At 42.8% G+C, this 13,407-nt stretch overlaps 1 protein-coding gene across 4 annotated transcripts in view; it reads right to left on the bottom strand.

Moving 5' to 3' along the window:
* The window catches only part of LOC139242021 (phospholipid-transporting ATPase VD-like), a 277,618-nt gene that overhangs the window by 83,447 nt on the left and 180,764 nt on the right, over positions 1–13,407 (bottom strand). For all 4 annotated transcript variants that reach the window (XM_070870156.1, XM_070870149.1, XM_070870165.1 and 1 more), the window contains 2 exons: positions 7,378–7,504; positions 6,058–6,242 (listed from right to left, as the gene is read on the bottom strand). In XM_070870156.1, the coding sequence (XP_070726257.1) occupies positions 6,058–6,242; positions 7,378–7,504 (312 nt within the window). The remainder of the gene's footprint in view (positions 1–6,057; positions 6,243–7,377; positions 7,505–13,407) is intronic.

Raw genomic sequence — 13,407 nt, forward strand, 5'->3', positions numbered from 1 at the left:
TATTGATGTGGATAGAGAAATGGTTGGCAGACAGGAAGCAAAGAGTAGGAATAAACGGGTCCTTTTCAGAATGGCAGGCAGTGACTAGTGGGGTACCGCAAGGTTCAGTGCTTGGACCCCAGCTATTTACAATATACATTAATGATTTAGACGAAGGAATTGAATGTAATATCTCCAAGTTTGCAGATGACACTAAGCTGGGTGGCAGTGTGAGCTGTGAGGAGAATGCTAAGAGGCTGCAGGGTGACTTGGACAGGTTAGGTGAATGGGCAAATGCATGACAGATGCAATATAATATAGATAAATGTGAGGTTATCCACTTTGGTGGCAAAAAAACAGAAGGCAGAATATTATCTGAATGGTGACAGATTAGGAAAAGGGGAGGTGCAACGAGACCTGGGCGTCATGATACATCAGTCATTGAAAGTTGGCATGCAGATACAGCAGATGGTGAAGGCGGCAAATGGCATGTTGCTCTTCATAGCGAGAGGATTTGAGTATAGGAGCAGGGAGGTCTTACTGCAGTTGTACAGGGCTTTGGTGAGGCCACACCTTGAATATTGTTTACAGTTTTAGACATAGACATAGAAAATAGGTGCAGGAGCAGGCCATTCAGCCCTTCTAGCCTGCACCGCCATTCAATGAGTTCATGGCTGAACATGAAACTTCAGTACCCCCTTCCTGCTTTCTCGCCATAACCCTTGATCCCCCGAGTAGTAAGGACTTCATCTAACTCCCTTTTGAATATATTTAGTGAATTGGCCTCAACTACTTTCTGTGGTAGAGAATTCCACAGGTTCACCACTCTCTGGGTGAAGAAGTTTCTCCTCATCTCGGTCCTAAATGGCTTACCCCTTATCCTCAGACTGTGACCCCTGGTTCTGGACTTCCCCAACATTGGGAACATTCTTTCTGCATCTAACCTGTCTAAACCCGTCAGAATTTTAAACGTTTCTATGAGGTCCCCTCTCATTCTTCTGAACTCCAGTGAATACAAGCCCAATTGATCCAATCTTTCTTGATAGGTCAGTCCCGCCATCCCGGGAATCAGTCTGGTGAACCTTCGCTGCACTCCCTCAATAGCAAGAATGTCCTTCCTCAAGTTAGGAGACCAAAACTGTACACAATACTCCAGGTGTGGCCTCACCAAGGCCCTGTACAACTGTAGCAACACCTCCCTGCCCCTGTATTCAAATCCCCTCGCTATGAAGGCCAACATGCCATTTGCTTTCTTAACCGCCTGCTGTACCTGCATGCCAACCTTCAATGACTGATGTACCATGACACCCAGGTCTCGTTGCACCTTCCCTTTTCCTAATCTGTCACCATTCAGATAATAGTCTGTCTCTCTGTTTTTACCACCAAAGTGGATAACCTCACATTTATCCACATTTGGTCTCCTAATCTGAGGAAGGACATTCTTGCTATTGAGGGAGTGCAGCGAAGTTTCGCCAGACTGATTCCCGGGATGGCAGGACTGACATATGAAGAAAGACTGGATCGACTAGGCTTATATTCACTGAAATTTAGAAGAATGAGAGGGAATCTCATAGAAACATATAAAATTCTGATTGGATTGGACTGGTTAGATACAGGAAGAATGTTCCCGATGTTGGGGAAGTCCAGAACCAGGGGTCACAGTCTAAGGATAAGAGGTAAGCCATTTAAGACAGAGATGAGGAGAAACTTATTCACTCAGAGAATTGTGAACCTGTGGAAGTCTCTACCACAGAAAGTTGTTGAGGTCAATTTGTTAGATATATTCAAAAGAGAGTTAGATGTGGCGCTTACGGCTAAAGGGATCAAGGGGTATGGAGAGAAAGCAGGAATGGTGTACTGAAGTTGCATGATCAGCCATGATCATATTGAATGGTGGTGCAGGCTCGAAGGGCCGAATGGCCTACTCCTGCACCTATTTTCTATGTTTCTATGTGTCATTAGTTTCAGCGGCTGTTAGCTCCAGCCCACGGTGGCACGGGAGGTTTTTAGCGATCTTGAATTTCGAGGGCTTTCCTTTATAGTATCTCAGTGGTTCTTCTTAAACTTGAATTTTCTCCTTTTTGTCTTTAAGTTAGGGCAGTGGGTTAAACGAAGAAGTTTAGTTGATAGTTTAATAAATAGGGGCATGGCAGGGTACCTCAGTCCCGTCGAATGCACATCCTGTTCCATGTGGGAAATCCAGGATTCTTATTGGGTCCTGGACAACCACATGTGCAGGAAGTGTCGTCAGCTGGAGGAGCCTGAGCTCCGGGTTTGAGAGTTTGTGCAGCAGCTGGCGTCACTGCAGTGCATCTACGAAGCTGAGAGCTTCGTGGATAGCACATTTCAGGAGATGGTCATCCCGCAGCTTAAGAGTTTACAGGCAGAGAGGGAATGGGTGACCACCAGACAGACAAGGAGGGCCAGACAATTAGTGCAGGAGTCCCCTGAGTGCATCTCGCTCTCTAACTGGTATTCTGTTCTGAATACTGGTGAGGGTGATGGTTCCTCTAGCTAGTACAGCCAGAGCTAAGGCCATTGCACCATGGGTGGCTCACCTGTACAGGGGGTGGAGGGGAGGGGGAAGGTTAGGGAAGCAATAGTGATAGGGGATTCAATAGTTAGGGGATCAGAGAGGCGTTTCTGCAGCTGCAGAAGTGACTTGCCTCCCTGGTGCCAGGGTCAAGGATGCCACTGAGCAGCTGTAGGACATGCTCAAGGGGGAGGGTGAAGAGTCAGAGGTCATGGTCCATATTGGTACCAATGACATAGGTAGAAAGAGGGATGCGGTCCTGCAGGCAGATTTTAGGGAGCAAGGAAAGAGATTAATAACCAGGACCTCAAAGGGACTAATCCCTGGATTATTCCCGGTGCCACGCGCTAATGAGTACAAAATAGGAAAATAGAGCAGATGAATATACGGCTGACGAGATGGTGCAGGAGGGAGGGCTTTAGATTTCTAAGGCATTGGGCAGATTCTGGGGAAGTGGGATCTGTACAAGTTGGACGGGTTGCACCTCAACCGGGCCAAGGCCAATATCCTCGTGGATGGGGTGGGGGAGGGGGGGGGGCACGGTGGTTGCTAGTACTGTTGGGGAGGGTTTAAACTAGCATGGCAGGGGGATGAAAACCTGAGCATAGAGTCAGAGGGGAGAGAAGCAAAGCTGAAAATGGAAGGCGGAAGTGGGAAGGTAGAGGAAAGAAAGGCGAGAAAAATTAGACAAAATGGTTTGAAAGTGATTAATAGTATGTACTTCAATGCAAGGAAACTAGTAAACAAAGGAGATGAGCTGAGGGCATAGATAGACATGTGGAAGTATGATATCATGGCTATTATTGAAACATGGCTGAAAGAGCAGGAATGGCAGCTCAACATTCCTGGTTACAGGGTTTTCAGATGGGACAGAGAGAGGGATAAAAAAGGAGGGGGAGTTGCAATATTGGCTAAAGAAACAATTACAGCTGTGAAGAGGGATTATATGTTAGAAGGATCATCAAATGAGGCCATATGGGTTGAATGAAGAATAAAAAAGTAGCATTAGCACTATAGACCCCCAAATAGTCAAATAAAAGAGAAAAAACGTAGGCAAATTTCTGAGATGTGCAAAATAGAATAGGGCAGTAATAGTTGGGGTTTTCAACTATCCTAATATTAACTGGGATAGAATCAGTCCAAAAGGTACACAGGGTGCAGAATTCTTAAAATGCATTCAGAAAACTTTTTTAGCCAGTATGTAGCAAGCTCAACAAGAGAGGGGGTGTTAGGTACTGAGTTTTAGGGAATTAAGCTGGGTAGATGGAAGGGGTATCAATGGGAGAACATTTTTGTGATAGTGATCATAATTCAATTAGATTTAGCATAGCTATGGAAAAGGACAAAGATAGACCAGGAGTACAAGTTTCCAATTGGGAAAAAGCCAATTTTACTAAGCTGAGATGTGATTTAGCAAAAGTGGACTGGAAACAGCTACTTGAAGGTAAATCAGTGTCAGAGCATTGAGAGGCATTCAAGGAGGAGATAGTGAGGATTCAGAGCAAATATGTTTCCACAAAGAAAAAGGGTGGGACTCTCAAATCGAGAGCCCCCTGGATGTCAAGAGGTATACAGGGTAGAATAATTCAAAAAATGGAAGCTGATATCAGATACAGAGAGCTAAATACTACAGAAAGCCTAGAAGAGTATAGAAAGTAGAGGTGAAATTAAAAACAAAATTAGGAAAGCAAAGAGAGGGCATGTAAAATATTGGCAAAGAAAACCCAAAGATGTTTTATAAATATATACAGAGCAAGAGGATAACTAAAGAGAGAGTAGGGCCCACTAGAGACCAAAAAGGTCAGCTTTGTGTTGAGGTGGAAGACGTGGATATGGTTCTAAATAAATACTTTACGCCTGTCTTCACAAAAGAGAGGAACGATGCAGACATTTGGTCCCACATGGCAGGTTGGTCAGAAAAGTAAAAGCCCATGGGATCCAAGAGAAGAGTGGCAAGTTGGATCCAAAATTGGCACAGTGGCAGGAAGCAAAGAGTAATGGTCGACGGGTGTTTTTGTGACTGGAAGGTTGTTTCCAGTGGGGTTCCGCTGGGCTCAGTACTGGGTCTCTTGCTTTTTGTGCTATATAATCAATGATTTAGACTTCAATGTTGGGGGTATGATAAAGACGTTTGCAGAAGATATAAAATTTGGTTGTATGGTTGATAGTAAGGAAGAAAGCTTTAGACTGCAGGAAGATATCAATAGATTGGTCAGGTTTGTAGAAAAGTGGCAAATGCAATTCAATCCGGAGAAGTGTGAGATAATGCATTTGGGGGGACTAGCAAGGCAAGGGAAGACACAATAAATGGTTGGATACTGAGAAGTGTAGAGGAAAAGAGGGACTTTGGAGTACATGTCCACACATCCCTGAGGGTAGCAGGACAGGTAGATAAGGTGGTTAAGAAGCCATATGGGATACTTTCCTTTATTAGCCCAGGCACAGAACATAATAGCAGGGAGGTTTTGCCTGAACTGTAAAAAAACACTAGATAGGCCAGTTAAGAGTACTGCGTACAGTTCTGGTCACCACATTACAGGCAAGATGTGATTGCACTGGAGATGGTACAGAGGAGATATACGAGGATGTTGCCAGGACTAGAGAATTTTAGCTATGCGGAAAAATTGGATAGGCTGGGGTTGTTTTTTTTGGAATCGAGGAGGCTGAGAGGAGACTTTATTGAAGTGTATAAAAGTGAGGGGCATTAGATAGGAAGGACCTATTTCCCTTAGCAGAGAGGTCAATAACCAGGGGCCATAGAATTTAAAGTAATAGGCAGAAGGATTAGAGGGGCGTTGAGGAGAATGTTTTTCACCCAGAGGGTGGTGGGGGTCTGGAACTCACTGCCTGAAAGTGTGGCAGAGGCAGAAACCCTCATCACATCTAAAAAGTACTTGAATATGCACTTGAAGTGCGGTAAGCTACAGGGCTACGGACTAGGAGCTGGAAAGTGGAATTTGGCTGGATAGCTCTTTTTCGGTCAGCACAGACACAATGGGCCGAATGGGCCCCTTATCTGCCATATTTTTCTATGGTTCTATGTTTGTGGGGGTGGGAGAGATGAAGGAGATACTTTGGAGCTGGGTGGAGGGAAAGAGCCCTGAGGGAGGGGACTGAGGAGGGCTGGGTGAGGAGTATGCAGATGTCTTTGATTTGGGACATTAAAACATGCATGATCGCCTCGTATTTGTTGTCTGAACTGAGCATAAAAGTTGCCGTGGATGGTGGTCGGAGGAGATCATTTATTGTGAACAGGAATTTGGAGCTGTTTTACTCTCCACAATGATCTTAAAATAGTTAGAGGACGGGCATGAAAAGGCAGCATCAGAACAATTTGAGGTGATCAAACCAATAAGCAAAAGAATTCTGAAATAAATGGTATGTAAAGTGCTGTACTCATTACTAAACTCCAGTTACTCTCGATACTTGCTCAAATATAAATAACATCTTCAAGGAAAAATTTTGTTCGATCACATTTTTAAATACCATGTATAATTTCTAACATCCCTAACGCTGCCATGCAGCACACGTAGGTTTCGATTTACCTTGTTCTGTGTGTTAAGAGTGAAAACACTGTCTTTTTGTTCGAGGAGTTTACAAGCATAGGCAATGTTAACAGCAGTTTCCTGTTTGTCTCCTGTTAGGACCCAGGTCTTTATCCTTGCTTTTCGAAGTGCCATAATAGTGTCTGGCACACCCTCCTGTAAGCGATCTACAATGCCCGTAGCACCTAAACATGGAATTACAAAATGTTTGTTATTTCCACGCACAGAATCAAGTGGAACAAATCAAGGAATCCGCTACATGATTGTGTTTTAAGCATTATTACGTTTTCTGATGCATCAAAAATTCGGGAACTGAGCTTAAGTTTACAGGTTCAGTGAAACATTATGAAAATGGCTCCACAGTTTAATCCCTGATCTGCTTTTAGTTATTGCCTCCAACACAGGCCAGTAGCTCCAGGGATCAGGGTGTAGGCCTGTGGAAAAATTGCTCCTGCTGCCTTTCAAGTTCCAAGTGGATATGTGGAAATCAGGTGACGATATGGCCAAGTTTGCTGGTTGAATATGATATATTACAAGTCTTATGTCTACATGCATTTCCTGTCTATAAATCTTACTTCCTGTTGTCAACTTTCCCCAGAAGGGAATTGCATATGTAAACTACTCATGCTATAATTATGCCCTCCCGCCAGTGGTGATGCTGTAGCCCCTCAGTTTTAAGTCTCCCAGTTCCCTAGTCTGTACTGCTTCAACCAATTTGACTTCTCAAAATTGCAGTAAAGTTTGTTATTTACATGTAAATTATCATCTCAAATTAAAGCATTATACAAGCATAAAATTTATGGCTTTAAAATGAAATGCAGCTGTGCGCACTGATCCAATTATGCCCCATCCTCTAACCTTGCTTCACATGAGTCTACACATGATCTCGACTCCTTTGGTAATGTTTTCCGCCACTGAGTTTGTTAGCCCACGATGTTCTACTATTAAAGTGAATTTGTGAAAGATTGCAGGCTGGTGAGCACACGGGCAGAAAATCTTGGTCCCTGTGTGCAATTCCAAACATAGTTCTTCTTTAAAAAATGATTTCACCAGCAGTTTTTCAAGGGATTGCAGAAAAAATGGTGCATTTTACAGCAGGTGAATAAATAAGCCCAGCTTCACCATTAAAGAAAATGAAAACCACAGTCCTCCACAATCTAAACAAACCCTTGTATGTTTGGATAAGGATGTAAACAGACAAGACAACCTGAACAAGACTCTGTCAGAACTGTATTGAGCAGTTCTCCTAAAGTAAATTACTACCCGCTCAATGAGGAAAGCATTTACAACATTCAACAGCTTGTATTTGTGATTATTTACCTAGCAGCGTTAGGTTAGTTTCTAGTTTAAGAGCTGATTCGAGCAGGAGCTCCTCTTGGTTATCAATACTTGTCTGTGCTAAGAGATGGAATTTTTGCCATTCTGAGTACTCATCATCATTCATCACCTGCAGAAAAGAAAATGTGAATTTTAGCATGAACTATCTCTAAACATGGACACTGACCAACACTGTAAAATCTTACGTGGTTATTCTATCATTACAAAAGTATTTGATAACTGCTGCAGTATTCTATTTGTATATTTATATTGATACAGCAAGATAAGATAGTGTATTCCAAAGTTAGGATGAATATCTGGTTTTCTTTCATATTTCTCAATTTGCAATATGACCATCTTCAGAAATGCCTAGAATGATCAGTTTGTACCAATGAATGAAGGTATATATTTCTGAAAAGCTGTGAAGTCTCTGCACACAAGAGGTTAACATTTCACACAAGTCATCTCTATGTTCCCACCCCAACAGCAGCATCAGCTTCCAAACTAAGACATCAATAAGCAAACAGGAATGTACACAATCAAGCAGATAGCATTCGGTTTCCTCGGTAACTCATTAGCTTCTTGGATTGGATGATGTTAAAAGAGTACTTAGAAATATTTGCATCCACCATATCAGCACATTCCTTCATATTCTTTCTGTGTCCCAAAAATGCTTCAGTTGATGTCTCATAGTCTGAGAGTACATCTTAGTACCAACTAAACTCTTCACTAGAGAAGAGGATGATGCCAAAATCACAATAAAGGAGGAGGTAGACGACTTCAGGAGGACATAGACAGACCTGTGAAATGGGCAGACACATGGCAGATGAAATTTAATGCAAAGAAGTGTGAAGTGATACATTTTGGGAGGAAGAATGAGGAGAGATAATATAAACTATATTTTAAACGGGATGCAGGAACAGAGAGACCTGGAGGTATATATACACAAATCTTTGAAGGTGGCAGGACAAATTGAGAAGGCTGTTAAAAAAGTATGTGAGATCCTCGGCTTTATTAATAGAGGAATAGTGTACACGAGCAAGGAAGTTATGCTAAACCTTTATAAAACATTTGTAAGGCCTCAGCTGGAGTATTGGGTTCAGTTCTTGGCACCACAATTTAGGAAGGATGTTGAGTTCTTGGAGAGGTTGCAGAAGAGATTTACTAGAATGGTACCAGTGATGAGGAACTTCAGTTATGTGGAGAGACTGGAGAAGCTGGAGCTGTTCTCCTTAGAGCAGAGAAGGTTAAAAGGAGATTTAATAGGTGCTCAAATCTCATGAAGAGTTTAGATAGAGTGAATAAGGAGAAACTGTTTCCAGTGCTAGAAGTGTCAGTAACCAGAGGACACAGATTTAAGGTAATTGTGAAAAGAACTAGAGGCGACATAAGGAAACATTTTTTTTACGCAGCGAGTTGTTATGATCTCTAATGCACTGCCTGAAAGGGTGGTGGAAGAAGATTCAATAGTAACTTTCAAAAGGGAATTGGATAAATACTTGAAAAGAAAAAAGTTACAGGGCTTAGGGGACAGAGCGGGGAAGTGGGACTAATTGAATAGCTCTACCAAAGAGCTGGTACAGGTACAATGGGCCGAATAGCCTCCTTGCATGTTGTATCATTCTATGATTCTATAAAATGACAAAAACCATTTTAAAGGACATGACACTTAACTTTTGTTTGTATACTACAGAAAATGTCACTCAAAAGCCATATGATAAAACATCTAGGAATACATCTAATGGAGTTGGTGATCCTAGCTGGGATGACAGTTGAAGTGCCACAATTGAACACATGCTGATGCTCCAGTGCAGAGCTGAGGGAGCGCTGCACTGTCGGAGGTGCCGTCTTTCGGATGAGATGATAAACCCGAGGCCCCGAATGCTCTCAGGTGGACGTAAAAGATCCGATAGCACTATTTCGAAGAAGAGCAGGGAATTATCTGGTAATTATCTCATTGCTGTTTGTGGGAGTTTGCTGTGCGCAAGTTGGCTGCCGCGTTTCCCACAATACAACAGTGATTACACTCCAAAAAGTACTTCACTGGCTATAAAGCGCTTTGAGACGTCCGGTGGTAGTGAAAGGCGCTTGATAAATACAAGTCTTTCTTTTTTCTGGGTTAGGAGGGGATAGTTGGTGTGGGTTACTAATCCTGATCAATATTCAGCAAACCCTTGTCGATCGTGTTCCTAAACTGCCTACTGACATTCACCATGAAGGTTTCCAGATGAGTAAGAGCCACTTGGACAATGTACTGGAGATGATACATCAGCAAGGAGAGAAAACTGGTGAAAGCAAAAAAAAATCTAAATACTATGAAACCTTGTCTTAATAACAACCTACTTTTATACAGCACCCTCTAATGTAGATAAAACATCTCAAGACACTTCACGAAGACATAAATTGGAGCAAATCTTGAGGTAGGAGATATTAGGAGAGGGAGCTTGGTCACGGAGATGAGTTTTAGGGAGGGGCTTAAAAAAGGAGCGTTGTGGGGGGGGGGAAGGTGGAGTGGTTTTGGGAAAGAATTCCAGAGCATGGGGCCTAAGTGGCTGAAGGCACGGCAGCCAATAGTGGGGTGAGGGGAGGGGGTGAGCACAAGAGACCAGTCAGAGGAACGGAGAGATTGGAGGCGCTTGTAGGGCAAGAGCAGATTACAGAGATAGGAAAGTATGAGGCCATATAAGGATTTGAACACAAGAATGAGAACTAATGGGTGAGCTGGAGCTGGTAGAGGATACATAAGAACATAAGAAATAGGAGCAGGAGTAGGCCATAAGGCCTTTTGAGCCTGCTCCACCATTCAATAAGATCATGACTGATCTGATCATGGACTCAGCTCCACTTCCCTGCCCGCTCCCCATAACCCCTTATCGTTTAAGAAGCTGTCTATTTCTGTCTTAAATTTATTTAATGTCCTATCTTCCACAGCTCTCTAAAGCAGCGAATTCCACACATTCACAACCCTCTGAGAGAAGAAATTTCTCCTCATCTCAGTTCTAAATAGGCGGCCCCTTATCCTAAGATCATGCCCTCTAGTTCTAGTTTCCCCCACCAGTGGAAACATCCTCTTTGCATCCACCTTGTCAAGCCCCCTCATAATCTTATACATTTCTATAAGATCACCTCTCATTCTTCTGAATTCCAATGAGTAGAAACCCAACCTTCTCAACCTTTACTCATAAGCCAACGCACTCATCCCCGGGATCAACCCAGTGAACCTTCTCTGAACTGCCTCCACCGCAAGTATATCCTTGCGCAAATATGAAAACCAAAACTGCACACAGTAATTCCAGGTGTGGCCTCACCAATACCCTGTACAGCTGTAACAAGTCTTCCCTGCTTTTATACTCCATCCCCTTTGCAATGAAGGCCAACATTCCATTGGCCTTCTGATCACTTGTTGTACCTGCATACTATCCTTTTGTGTTTCATGCACAAGTACCCTCAAGATCCGCTGTACTGCGGCACTTTGGAATCTTTCTCCATTTAAATAATAACTTTCTCTTTGATTTTTTTCTGTCAAAGTGCATGACCTCACATTTTCCAACATTATAGTCCATCTGCCAAATTCTTGCCCACTCACTGAGCCTGTCTATGTCCTTTTGCAGCCACTTTATGTCCTCCTCGCACATTACCCTTCCTCCCATCTTTGTATTGTCAGCAAACTTGGCTACGTTACATTCGGTCCCCTCTTCCAAGTCGTTAATATAGATTGTAAATAGTTGGGGTCCCAGCACTGATCTCTGCGGCACCCCACTCATTACTGATTGCCAACCAGAGAATGAACCATTTATCCCGACTCTGTTTTCTGTTTGTCAGCCAATCTTCTATCCATACCCCCAACCTCGTGAACTTTTATCTTGTGCAGTAACCTTTTGTGTGGCACCTTCTCAAATGCCTTCTGGAAGTCCAAATACACCATATCCACTGGTTCCCCTTTATCCACCCTGTTCGTTACATTCTCAAAGAATTCCAGCAAATTTGTCAAACATGACTTCCACTTCATAAATCCATGCTGACTCTGCCTGACCGAATTTTGCTTTTCCAAATGTCCTGTTATTGCTTCTTTAATAATGAACTCAACATTTTCCCAACCACAGATGTTAGGCTAACTGGTCTATAGTTTCTTGATTTTTGTCTGCCTCCTTTTTTGAATAGGGGTGTTACATTTGCCGTTTTCCAATCTGCTGGGACCTCCCCAGAATCCAGGGAATTTTGGTAAATTACAACCAATGCATCCACAATCCCTGCCGTTACTTCTCTTAAGACCTTAGGATGCAAGCCGTCAGGTCCAGGGGACTTATCTGCCTTTAGTCCCACTCCTTAGTGATTGTGATTGTGTTACGTTTCCCCCCCCCCCACCCCCCAGAGCCCCTTGACTATCCACTGTTGGAATATTGTTAGTGTCCTCTACCGTAAAAACTGATACAAAATACTTGTTTAGAGTTTCTGCCATCTCTATGTTCCCCATTACTAATTCCCCGGTCTCGTCCTCTAAGGGACCAATATTTACTTTAGCCACTCTTTTCCTTTTTATATACCTATAAAAAAATCTTACTATCTGTTTTTATATTTTGTGCTAGTTTACTTTCATAGTCTATCTTCCCTTTATTAATCATTTTTTTAGTCATTCTTTGCTGGTTTTTAAAAGCTTCCCAATCTTCTGTCCTCCCATTAGTTTTGGCCACTTTGTATGCCCTTGTTTTTAAATCGGATACCGTCCTTTATTTCTTTAGTTAGCCACGGATGGCTTTCTTTACTCTTGCACACTTTCCTCCTTACTGGAATATATTTTTCTTGAGGGTTGTGAAATATCTTTTTAAATGTACACCACTGTTCATCAACCGTCCCACACTTCAATTAGTTTTCCCAGTCCACTTTAGCCAACTCTGCCCTCATACCTTCATCGTCTCCTTTATTTAAGCTTAGTACGCTGGTTAGAGATCCAACTTTCTCACCCTCCATCTGAATTTGAAACTCAATCATGCTATGATCACTCATTCCAAGGGGATCCTTTACTAAGAGAGTGTTTATTAATCCTGTCTCATTACACAGGACCAGATCTAGGATAGCCTGCCCCCTGGTTGGTTCCGTTACATACTGCTCAAGGAACCCGTCCCTTATGCACTCTATGAACTCTTCCTCAAGGCTACCCAGACCAATTTGATTTGTCCAATCAATACGGAGGTAAAAATCACCCATGATTATTGCTGTTCCCTTTTTACAAGCCCCCAGTATTTCCTGGTTTATGCTCCGATCAATAGAGTTGCTACTGTTAGGGGGCCTATAGACTACGCCCACCAGTGACTTTTTCCTCTTATTGTTCCTTATCTCCACCTAAACTGTTACAGTATGGGTAGCAGAGTTTTTGATGAGCCTTAGATTATGGAAGATGGATGAAGAGAGTTTGGCCATGGAAGTATTGGCATTGTAGTGTCTAGAAACTGAAAGTAGGGATGGAGTCAGGAAATGTTATGGAGGTGGAAGTAGGGAGTCTTTATGATGGAGAGGATATGGGGTCAGAAACTAAGCTTGGGTTCAAATAGTACACCCCAATTGTGAACAAACTGAGTCAGTGTGAGACAGTGGTCAGAGGGAGATGAAATTGGTGACAAGGTCATGGAGTTTATCGTGGAAGCCAAAGAAGATGGCTTCAGTCTTCCTAATATTTAGCTGGAGGAAATTGTCGAGCATTCAGGATTGGATGTTCTACATAGAAACATAGAAAATAGGTGCAGGAGTAGGCCATTCGGCCCTTCGAGCCTGCACCACCATTCAATAAGATCATGGCTGATCATTCACCTCATTATCCCTTTCCTGCTTTCTCTCCATACCCCTTGATCCCTTTAGCCGTAAGGGCCATATCTAACTCCCTCTTGACTATATCCAATGAACTGGCATCAACAACTCTCTGGGGTAGGGAATTCCACAGGTTAACAACTCTCTGAGTGAAGAAGTTTCTCCTCATCTCAGTCCTAAATGGCTTATCCCTTATCTTAGACAAATGTCTCCTGGTCCTGGACTTCCCCA

This window comes from Pristiophorus japonicus, chromosome 2 (assembly GCF_044704955.1).
Source record: "Pristiophorus japonicus isolate sPriJap1 chromosome 2, sPriJap1.hap1, whole genome shotgun sequence".
NCBI lineage: Eukaryota > Metazoa > Chordata > Chondrichthyes > Pristiophoridae > Pristiophorus > Pristiophorus japonicus.